Source organism: Anas acuta, chromosome 1 (genome assembly GCF_963932015.1).
Source record: "Anas acuta chromosome 1, bAnaAcu1.1, whole genome shotgun sequence".
In the NCBI taxonomy this organism is placed as follows: domain Eukaryota; kingdom Metazoa; phylum Chordata; class Aves; order Anseriformes; family Anatidae; genus Anas; species Anas acuta.
The window spans coordinates 78,812,732-78,824,852 of record NC_088979.1 but is presented as its reverse complement, the minus strand read 5'-3'; the positions used below and the strand labels follow the sequence as shown (position 1 = coordinate 78,824,852).

The window sequence follows — 12,121 nt, the reverse complement described above, 5'->3', positions numbered from 1 at the left end:
TTCTTATCCAACAGTATTTTAATGGCCACAATAACAAAACTGAAAACCCTGGTTCTATTTTGTAGAACCAAGGTTTCAGGTCTCTTTCTACTAGAACTGTCTAGTAGAAAGAGACCTGAAACAAAACAGCTGTAATATCTTTAAACTTGTGGAAAAGTTTGGATCTCAGTTGCCTTGGTCATAGAGTTTTTAGTGTGTTTGTGGAGTGTAGCAATACTTTTCAATCAGTGTTAGCTCATTTTTGTTTATTTGAATTATATTAATAAAAGTTACAATTTTGTTAATAAATTTCACGTTAATAAAGGTGTCAGAGGAAATCCTAGGGTACAATAACAAAAAGGAATAAAAAACTTTCAGAATCATTAAACAGTAACACGGAACAGATCCAGCCCTGGCTTGCTGGCTTTTCCTGTAAACAAGGCATTGAATTTAGTAGTTTTGTTTTCTTTGAGCATTGCTTTTTATTCTTAAATAGAGCTCCTTTTCTTATGAGAAAAACAGAAATTTTAGAAATTTTACTGAGGTTTTAGTATGAATGGAGCCAAGCCAGACCAGAACAATCCATTTTGTTACTTCTCTCCTTATGGATATCACCTGTCTTTCATAAATGCAGTTTGTCTTCGCTTATTCTGGCCATTCTGCAATTGCGTACATACAGAGATAAGTTTTCTGATCTGCGAAGTACAGTGTGATCAAAGTATTCCTGTTACCTTAACCAAAAAATTCATTTACTTTAACCTGTTACCTTTCCCTAAAGGGGAAATTGGTAATATGGTAGTTTTCAGAACAATGTTCTTCTGGCATTTCCTCTTGTGAGTGCTCTCTGCCTCACAGCTGGTTGTGTTTCCCAGCTCCAGATATCCTTCTCTTCCCACTTCCTCCCATGAATATTCCTATTCATCTCTCTGAGAGAAAGAAGAATTACTTGCTTTGAATAAGTAGTCTGCATGTGTCCTACTAATTTCGACTGAAATCCCTTGGCAATGTAGTGAATGTTTTCTAACCTTGCCCTGAGGTTGCAGCAATTACTGAATGTGCTGCACTTAACTTCTATTGAACATATATTAATTCAAGTAAGTTTATACACAACTTTTTCCTTCCTGTTCATACTAAAAACTCCAGCCAACACTTTAATATTTAGCAAAGACAAGATCAAACCCCAAAACTTTATATAAAAAAGAAAATAAAACAATCAAACATACAAGAAAATAGATCTTAGCATTTACTTTGTTACACAGGAAACAGGCCCCTCTGTCCCCACCTAGAGAGAAATAGCATTGGAAAAGCAAAAGATTCTGAGGCTAAAATAGGAGCATTTATATTACACCACAACTACTCATATTAACCTATCCACCTGCTGAGTGGAAAGGATTTCCAGTTTAAACCTTTAAACCCCAGAATGGTAATGATGTCATTGAACAATGAAGCTAAGACATGCAGTAACAAGACTGTTTGAAACAAATTTGAGAAGAGGATTTTCTGTACACCTCACCCTGTACTGCCTACGTGAGTTGTAGTCATGCTGTTGACTGCAGCAAAGATGTAACCTGAAAAAGAATTTGTGAAGGCCAGCAAGTTGAGAAAAATATTACCTAAACTATATTAAAAAGATCAACCAACCAACCAAAAAAATAAATAAAAGGAAAGTTAATGTTGCAGCCCTGAGACAAAGGGAAATGCATATTTCAGCATGAGATTCTTAACAGGAAATCATTACGTTAGAATGTTTAACAGCCCCATAATTAGGACACAATTTTAGAACATCTGACACATGGACAGAAGCCCTAGCTTCTAAGCTAAACAAACAGTTGATTTAAAGATGCATCACACTTCTTAGGAGAGTGTCCTAAATAAATTAAAGCAAATAAAGCTTCACTTAGAATTCTTTTTGTGAGGCTTGCTCTGGTAAATGCCCTGAAAATGCTTACACACAGGTATAAGCCTACATATTTGAGAAAGGAATGCCTCGTCTGGGATAAATTTAGTTCCTAGGAACTTTGATGCTTGGAGGTAGTCAAGAACTATGGATCAAAGTATCTCAGTGGTGAGATATTACTTAGTTACCCAAATTGGTGAAGTGGTACTTGAGCATCTAAGTTGTCTTTGTGACTTCCATAGCTTAAAGATGTAAGTGCCTAATGATCATTCGCTTCAGTTCCTGATGAATGCTTTTATATCATGACCTTTTCCAAATCTTTACATGGAAGTACTGAAGTCACCATTTCACACAGAGCAAAGGTAGATGTATGGCTGTTTAGGCGATTCATTTCAAAGGACAGAGAAGACCAGAACCACAAGAAACTCTCAAAAAGTATACAAATCCCTCAAATACAGAGCTCTCCTTTAAAATAAACCAAAATATTTTAATACACAACTAATGGAGGAAGAGGGAAACTTCAGATATAATGTTGTTTTTTAAAGAGTCTTACGGAATTTCACTTGGAAAAAGTAACGAGAGCTGTTTTATCTTTGGGCACTATCCTATGGAATGCAAAACCACTAATGGACAACAAAGCCATGCTGCAGTGGGCATTTTTTCTTCTTTCCCTGAAGCCAACATCTTTATTAATGGCCAGCAAAATTAGGCTATAGCACATTAATGATCATTGCAAATAGTTTCAAATAAGGGAGAGCTGAAAGCACTATTCTGAACAAAGAAATAGTATAAATAGATCCAGAGAATTTAGAAACTTAAGCTGTAAATAATTAAATGCTATGATTCTGTGAAGGAGGAGGGCAACTGGGTAAAGGTAAATAATTTAAACACAAATGTCTAGTAAAAGGGGAGGGTATGTAGTAAATGAGATGTTCCTAAGTGAGAAAATATTGGCAAATAAGACTGCTGCCAACATAAATTTCTCCAAGTCATTTGTGAACATGCTAAGGGAAGAAACCAATGCAGCACCATTTAGTAAGAGTAATCTGTTAAGTTCTGGGCAGGTTATTAATAAAAGGTGTCCCATAAGTCATATTCAGGGACAAAGACCAAAAGTGGTCAAAGGATAGAAAGTAATCCATAAAGAAAAAAAAATAAACAAACAAACCAAAAACCTTAGAAGATAGGTTTGTCCATGTGGTGCTCGCTGCACTGACACTAGTTCTGTGGGGAGGTTTGGGCAAGCACATGTAAACAGAACAGGAAAAAGCCTGTGTGACTTTTTCTGGTGTGTGAGTGACAACAAAGATATTGGTAAGGCTATCCCTGATGTCCCCTGTTAAGTACTTGGGTCCACCTACTCTGTAGGTGGGAAGAGGGAATGACTCATGGAATTGCAAAAGGACCTCTCAGAGTTGCTCCAAAATTAGAGTATGGCATATAGCATTGAAAGGGTTGGACCTCTTTAGAACTGACAGTGGTATATGATGTGTCATATTGATAGTTTTAAAGGCTAAAGGATGTTATCAAAGAAGCACTGTTGAAGAATTACAAGTAGCTGTAACGGAATTCATTTTTTTGAAGATGAAAAGTGAGCTTCATCAAGAAAGATTTTGTGAGTTAACACTTTACAGTAGTATAACTAAGAATGTGTCACTTAATCCTTCATAAACTAGAATGTGTGATATCCTTAGCGTAAGTTAGCAGGACAAATAGGATGAAAGGAACTGTCCTACTTGTCCCAAACGATAACACATCTGGCCATCTGGCACAGTGTTATATTTCTGCTATTAGCAAAAGCCTGGCACTGCAGAGGAAAGTGAAGGAAATCGTGTGGCTTGAAGACTGTCAGAGAGTAGCAGGAGAGGGACTGTTCCACTAAAAAAAAAAAAAAAGACAATTCAGAAGCCGGGGGTGGCAGCTGTACTGGTTGGGGTTGTATTCTCACCAGCAGGAAGCAGTGCCACAATCCCCAGAGGAGGCAAGAGGAGAGGCTCCAGTGGCAGTCACTGCAACTACTGTTGCAGTTCACTGCAAAGTGAAATACCAGCTGGGTACTGTATTTCTGTTAGCTATGGTTAGATTAGGTAAGGATCAAAGTGACCAAAATTCTTCATCTCTGTAACCTCAGTAGACTGTCTTGAAGATTGACCAGAGGTAGTGACACTATGTGCTCCGTGTTTTGTTCTTTTTTTTTTTTTTTTCCCCTCCTTCTTCTTGGCCTTATCTTTATACTGCAGACCTCATGGGGGGGGGGAAAAAGGACTAGAACTGCTGTGGTGGCCACGGAGTTGCTCACTATCTCCTTTTTGTTATATGAATCTAGTGTTGCAAGAGTGGTTACAAACAAGATGTATATCTTGGCCAAGATGTTTATTAATTTTTACAAAAACTGAGAGAAAAGTTGCTGAAGGAAGTTATAAGCATATTTTTTCATTTGAGGATTCACTGTGAAAAAGAATTTCATAAAGGAAAAGCCAGGCTTATATGATTTATTTCCCACCACCACGCATACACACTTTCATAGCCAGCACATTTAATTAAGATTTATACAGCATATGGAATAGTAGTAGATGTGAGCACAAAATATCCATTTCATTTTTGTTTAATATCTGTGTAGCAACTCAGTGTTGTTGGGAAGGAAGAAGACATTTATTTACCTGAGAGGTAATGGCTATTTTGTGGTTAATACCACCTGGAGTTTTTCTTCACATTATTTGTCAGTTGAATATAATTCATATCACAGGAAATGTTATGAACTTCACATCACTGTTGGTTTGAGGCGATAGCACCCAGGCCCAGATATACCAAGATTCATGTGTGCCTGTTTATAGCTTAGTTCTTGAAGGAATTCAGGTCTTCTGGGAGCCTAATTTCATCTTGTTAACATGATGCCACAGCTTCTGGGGATGCTTAGAGAAACAATTCAAACAGATGAAACTGTGAGACTGACAGTTACCTGTGTATGAAGCCCAAGGGTTGACCATTACCTCAGTATTTCCCCTCTCTTTCTTGCCACTGCGGCCTGCCTGTTAGAAATAAAACTGACTTACATCCAGCACAACCATTCTAAATTAGGAGAGACAGTGGAGTGCTACTGGAAAACAGTCAAAAAAAGTAGTGACGAGCCCTTTTCTGGGAAGTAGATTCAAACCTTGTCTTGTACTGACTGGGCAGCGTGGGAACGGGAACACTGTTGTAATCTGCCAAGTCAGTGGTTTAGCCTCTGGGCTAGTCACTAGTCAAGCTGCTAGCCACCATCAGCTTCTACAAACAGAAAATGGATTGAAAAGTTGGGGTTGATAAGTCAAGTAAATGACTGAAGCATCCAGCAATGTGTGACAGCTCCTATGGGTAACTGGCTCCAAAACCTGCATCACTGAGGGGGGGAGGGCTGATGATGAGAATGTTTGGTGGAGATAAATGCCTAACTCTCTTCAAGAGATGAAGATAAGCAGCTCTCCATTCACTTCATTGGTCCCTGAGTATTTTTACTTAGATGCCTGAGGGCCTTATAAGGGTATAGGAAGATCTGGGTTATATTTTTGTGCTGCCACTAGGCAGCAAAGACAATAAAAAAATGTAATGCATAGAGCACTCAGTTCTCTGAAGGTTTTGGGCTTAAACCAGAGTTATCGTGGGACTGCAGAGCTCTCTGCAATCAGTAATTTTGCTTTGTGTTTTATGGACAATTTTTGCTATTTTGCTGTGATGTGAAAATGTAAAACTGTTTTAATAATACTGAATTTTTATTCCATGTTTCCACGGGTACTTTCAGAAAGAAGTAAGTACAGTGTCAGTGATGTTGTGTTTGTGTGTGTGTGCATCTGGCATGCTTGATCATACTGTTAACAACACTTTCCTCACTTGAATTGTGTAATTGTTCGGCAGCTGGAAAAATGTTTGAATTGAGCATTTCTATGTAGTTGTGGGAGGCTCCCTGAACAGTCAGAGGTAGAAATTAAAGAGATGGCTGTTGGTTCTTCTCCTCCTCTCTCACTCTATTAAAATGGCTATGTTTTTATTTAATCTTTACTCGTGTTTTTGCAAAGTGGAGGAGGTAAAATTCGGCCTAGAAAACAGTGCTTAGTAATGAGCGTGAGTATGACTGAGTGCAGTTTGTTCACTCTTCCACATTATAGTCTGGATCAAAGATCTCCAGCTGTGGGGTTACATAGTTCCCCTTGAAACACTACAGTCACTGCAGGTCAACTGATAAGGCTGTGTCTAGGTGGGTCATGGGTTGGTTTTGTGCTTGATGGCCCAGTGGGAGCTCATGCCCAGAGGCAGGGAGTGTTACGTGACTGAGGTCCTGTTGGCTTGGTGATTAAGAGTAAGATGTAACAAGATAGGTATGTGATGGCTGGAGTAGAGGTGATACCCAAGTCTGGCACCCACACAAATGAGATCTGACATCCCCACCTGTATTCTGTTAACCATACAGTGCTCTCCGAAGTGTTGCAGAACTGACCAGCGTTATTGCTGTTCACATATACTTGTCAGTTCCCCAGACTCCCTTTGCTGGCTTCTAATCTTGGGAAACTCAGATATCTGGAAAACAGACTGTAGAGGTGGAGCTTGGTGAGGAGGAGGTTGAGTCTGGAGGTTTTTCTGAAGAGGTGCAGTGTGTGCACTCACAGTTAAGATAAACCTGGAGACCTGATAGACATCACTGGGTAGATACCACAAGGCCCTGTCCAGCTAACTAAGAATTTGTGGTTTGTGGGTACTTCTTTCTTTCAGTCACTGTGGTGATTTCCGTCCTTCACTGTTTCCTTGTTCTAGCCACTTATAAAATGATCATTTGCATGGCAGCTTGTTTTGTGAAAAACAGTCTATTTCTCTCAGGAAATAACAGAAGGGGGTAAAATCTCAGGAAAAAGTGTCAGGATAATGCGTGGTGGAATGGAAATGATTGATGTTCTTACTGGAAAAGCAAGAATCATAATTTAAATATAAATATAAGCTTTCTGAGTAAATAAAGTCGTCTTCTTTGGTCATTTTCTTTACCATAAAAAAGAAATTACTTCTAGTCTTATGCTGAATACCTGTTATGCTCCATGCTGTTGATTATGATTGCATGTATATGGCACTAGCAAACTATAGAATGAATATACAGTATCCAAACAGAAATAAACAAACAAACAAACCACAAATAGAACATATTTTTTTGATGGTGGAACATTGTTTCTCATCAGTTCTTAGACTCCAAACTTTCTTGCAGAAGCCCGTTTCTATAGAGGAATATATTCTAAAATACAAAAACTGAGCAGTAGGTTAATATAGTTTTCTGGAAATGGGTTGCATTTGAGGAAAGTGTTTTTCATACTCATCATCTGGGTTGGAGGGCTTGAAGTAAAACATGTATTGCTGTTCATATTTTCTAACTGTGTATTGCTTTTAACAGTGACAGCTACAGTGACCTCAGTGATGACAGCTCTCCAGAGAAAGAGTTTCCTAATTCAGAAACAAGATGAAATGGTTGTATGAGAACACAGAAATGGACAGTGCTATTGAGGTAAACTGAATTGTTTTGATACTGCTTTATGACATTTATTTTTTCTTGACTTAAAACAGGAGACAAAGTTATCTTGATTCTCCCCCTTTGTTTCAAATCCCGTCTGAGAGCTTATGTTTTCTTCCTTGCCTGCAGCAGTTAATTATTCTCCTTTGCTGCTGCTTAACTCAGCAATTACATTATTAAAGTCTGCTAAGTGTTTTGGGTACAGCTTATATGTAGGATGCTGTACAAAATCAAGTTGTGTTAGTGTTACAAGATACAATGAAAGCACTTTCAAATATCGTGTTTTCTTTTCTGTTACTTCAGTTTGCAAGTTTGGATCACTTTGAGTACACCATGTTGATACAACTTTTTATTTTGCCTTAATATTCACTTATAATTTTATTTTATGCATTGTTATATCAAATACATTCCAAGATAAATACTTGGAGTCAATCTGCATAGTGATTGATACACAAACAAGTTTTATAAAATTGTGTCTTTGTTTGCCACAGTGATGTTTCTTATAGGGCTGGTTGTTTTTTTTTTGCCTGTAAAGATGGTAGCCTAACGTTGCTGGTAGATGAGATTCATTTTCAGTCTGGAGATCATATTTCCTGTGAGCCACCTGACCTCTGCAGAATCTGGGACCACTGCAGAATCTAGGTCTGAATCTCAGTCTCACTTTTCTCAACACACATTCATCAGAGTTTTATCTGGCAAGGAACTCTTATCCATACGTACATTCACGCTTCTTAGTATTTCTGAGCACTTCTGTAAGCAGGATACAACTTTTCCCTGCTCTGATTTTATTCCAGTCACATCGTGTAGTTACTAAGCAGCTGTGCTTAATCACTAAGCTAGTGATTGAGGCTGTATATGAATGATGCATTTCCACCTGATGATTAAAATACTGGTGAGATGCTAGAAATTGGAGTTTTGTCCTTAGCCACAACATGGGTTTCTTCTGTGACATTTATTTATTCTTCCCTCTCATGCATCATATATTAAAGATGATACTACATCCCTAAATCATGAGAAAGGAGAATAGAATGTTGAATGATTGCATGATCTGGTGCATGCAGGTACAGTACTGATGCATGTCCAAGAATGACCAAAAAACAAGTAGACATAATGTTTCTTTTCACTCTTGCCCAGATCCTTCCTACCTCCAAACATTGCTATGGCTCTGTTTCTTCAGACTGTCGTATAGTGCAGGACAGGCCCGTAAGCTCTGATCTTGCTTTTCTCAATAGGACTTACGAATGACAATTGTCTGTTTACCATAGCAGTTGTGACTTTTTCAGTGCTTCGATGAATGTTCTTATGTGATGCTTTCAAGCGCAGTAGCCAGTAGTCACAGACATGTCACTGGTGAATACCAACTGTATTCAACAGAATTACTCTAGAAGGAATTCCAGATCTAAACAAATGATAGAATACTTGTAGCGTTTACCATGCAACTACTTTGGAGTTGAAAGAAACTGGCATAAGGATAAGGTAAACAGATTTACAGAAGAAATGTTTTTAATAATTATTTTTTTTCCTTTTGTTCTTCCTTCCCCTCCCTCTTTTTATATTACAGAAAGTTGGAAATGGGGCAATACTGAATAGAAGAAAGTGGAAGAGTAAGCTGCTTGTGCTTCTTACTACAAGAATACAGTATCTCCTCACATACCATTTGCAATTATTCTCCTTACAGAAAACTGTTCTTCTGTCCTTTAGCAAAATCTGTTTGTATAAATGCTGTTTCTCTTTAAAGATGACATAAATGGTTGTGCACCTTGACTGTTAATCATTATTGATCTTGTCCTATATTTCAGAATGATCTCAGGTGAATATGCATTATTTCACCAGTTCACAGTTATTCTTGCTTTGAAGGAAGGCTTGATTGTTTTCATTTCACCTTAGAACAGTAAGATGAAATACATTTGTCTTTGTCAATGAGGAGGGAATACATGAAAAATTTAAGGGGCAGTTGTCCATGAGCAGTAGAGAAAGGTTTTGGGTTTGTTTCCCTGTTAAGCTTGTTGTATGTATGTGTATATATATTTTTCTTTCCTTTTTTTTTTTTTTTTGCTGTTCAATATGTACAAATGAGAAATTGTTTTTGTATTTCAGCTGTTTGTGATTATAATAATTGATGTTGGGTATGCATGTCTTTTCTCTTGGCTTTTATATGTGATTCCATTTGACAAAAATTCAAGTTTGTTTGCTCTGTTTCCCTTGAAAGTCTGATAATATTGAACCTACCAAGGTACAGAAGTGATATTAGAAGGCGTTTTTGTATTCATATTTTGTAAGAGAGAAAGTAAATGCACTCATATTTTAAAATGCAAGCTGTATGCTTGCACAAAAGTTGTAGAAGAACCAGTCATAAACGTGGAGCATAATCTGGGTCCAGTTGTATAACACTCATTTAATTTCAACAATTGAGTATAACACTGAATTAAAGTTCACCCTTATTTTCCCTCATCCAGTGACCACACCGTGGTGGTGGGACTCACTTGCAGTAGGACAAAACAGTGTATTTAAATTTAGAAATCACAAGTTACTTCATTGTGTGACACGTGCAGGCTGCTCTTGCAAAGCCAGGACAATAGCCTGCATCACTGAGACAGAAAGGGAAGGTGAGAGGTGCTGTACTGTCTGTAAGGCTGGATCCCATTAGCACAGTGGCATCAGAGGAGAAAGACCTAAGCTGTGTAACTGATAGGTCCCAAATGCTTGAGGCACCCCTTCCTATAAAGCATTTTAATTGTTAGTTTTGTTTCGCTATGATTTTGGGCAAAGTGGCTTTTTTTAGTAGATCAAAAGGTAAATATCTGTACAAAACCAAAAAGCACCATGTCTCTTTTACAATTTTGTAAAACAGTAAGTTTGAGAGCTTTGTATTGCTTTATGAAATCTCAGGTTACTCAAACAATATCTCTCTTCACTAAAGAAGCTTTAATGGTAATGAAATAAAAAATGTTCCTATGGAAGTGGTTGTTTTAAAGTGTTTTGCAAATACGTGCCTTACAAATAGCAGGTATTGTCAGAACTGGTATCACTGTATGTCTTTTCCAATGAGAGAGACTGGCTACTGGTTTGTGAAAAGCAAATCATTTCCTAACTCCATCTGTAATGTTCAAATGTATTTTCAAATATATTTAATGGTATTATTCAGAAGTGTTTAGATGCTGTCTTAAAGAATCTTGGTGCCAGTTGTGAGCTGTGGTGTCAGAGAGGGAATTTTTCAGTCTGTCGTTTCCAGTTGTATTGTCTGTGATGTGGCCACATGTGTCTGATGTGTATGTTCCTGGTTCATCAAGATGAAACAGTAGGAGTTAAATGTCCTAGGAAACTGCTAAAGTTGGTTTTGTGTAGCTGTGTTACAGAGAAGTTGTGATTTATCTGCCCAAAAAATGAGGGAGAAAAAGAAACACAACATGGAATGGAGCTGGAAACAGCACCTTAATCTTCCAGTGCCCTTCCCAAACCTCTTCCTGCTAACTATGCTACACAAAAGACTCTGTCCTGGAGATAGATTCCCTGTGGCAGTGATGTGTCTATCTCCCACTTGAGCTGATAGAGGTTGCACATGCCATTTCCAAAACTGAAGAAGGCAAACAGGCCTTTTCCAGCCAATTCTGGGCTACATTAGGAAGAGTGTTGACTTCAGATTGAAGATTTTCTCTCTTCTCTACTCAGTGCTGTTAAAGCCACACTTGGAATAGTATGTCCAGTAATGGGCTTCCCAGTACAAGAGGAAACATGAGCATACTGGAGAGAGTCCAGTGAAAGACCATGAAGATGAATAAGGGGCTGGACCGTCTCTCATGTGAGGAAAGGCTGAGAAAGCTGGGACTGTTCAGCCTAGGGAAGAGAAGACTCGGGGGAACTTGGCAAAATATACAAAAATACCTGAAGGGAAGGTACAAAGAAGATGGAACCAGGCTCTTTTGGGTGGTGCCCTGTGCCAGGACAAAGGGCAGTGGGCAGGAACTGGAACACAGGGGCCTCTCTGTCAACACCAGGCAGCACTTCTGTGCTGTGTGGCTGATGGAGCACTGGCACGGGATGCCCAGAGAGCTTGTGGAGTCTCCTCCTTGGAGATCTTCAAAAACAACCTGGAGATGAGCCTGGGCAGCCTGCTCTGGGTTTCCCTGCTCTGGAAGGGGAGTTGGACCAGACAACTTCTAGAGGTCCATTTCAACCTCAAGCATTCTAGGAAAACGAGTATTGTTGTCATGAGCAGCCTATTGCTAAGCTTCACTAACTTAAGAGAGAAGAGAATGTGAAAAGCCAAAAGTTTTACACACAATCGTAAGTGTGACGAAATAATTGTTAAGCATGGGCAGAGGGCAAAATTAGAAGGTTGAATATTTATCCATTTGAAACCAAATGTTCATGAAGTATGCTTTTTATGTATTTTCAGACCTCTCATCCTGTTCCAATAAGGATCTCCAGTGGAAATACATTCATTTCCTGGTGTTACATATATAGCAGAGAGCAGTATTTTATTAGCACTGACAGGACAAGAAAGCCTGCTAGTATGGAAGTGCACACCAAGTTTTATCGAAGTGAGGTTGCTTGAATGGTTTTTATTTGCATGTGAATAATGGAATTTGGATTCTTGTAAGGGGTAACAATGAAATAAAGCAGTTTGCTCTGGATTTATCATTCCAAAATGGAGTATATAATGGAAGAGATATAGAAGAGAGATACATTGACTGTGGGAGCCTGGTCTCCTTCCATGCTCT

At 38.5% G+C, this 12,121-nt stretch overlaps 1 protein-coding gene across 2 annotated transcripts in view; it reads left to right on the top strand.

Moving 5' to 3' along the window:
- CTPS2 (CTP synthase 2) overlaps positions 1-10,360 on the top strand; it is a 69,826-nt gene extending 59,466 nt beyond the window's left edge. For both annotated transcript variants that reach the window (XM_068683777.1, XM_068683767.1), the window contains exons 18-19: positions 7,284-7,394; positions 8,962-10,360. In XM_068683777.1, coding sequence (XP_068539878.1) covers positions 7,284-7,353 — 70 coding nt within the window. In that variant the 3' untranslated portion in view covers positions 7,354-7,394; positions 8,962-10,360. The remainder of the gene's footprint in view (positions 1-7,283; positions 7,395-8,961) is intronic.
- Positions 10,361-12,121: the final 1,761 nt, after the last annotated feature.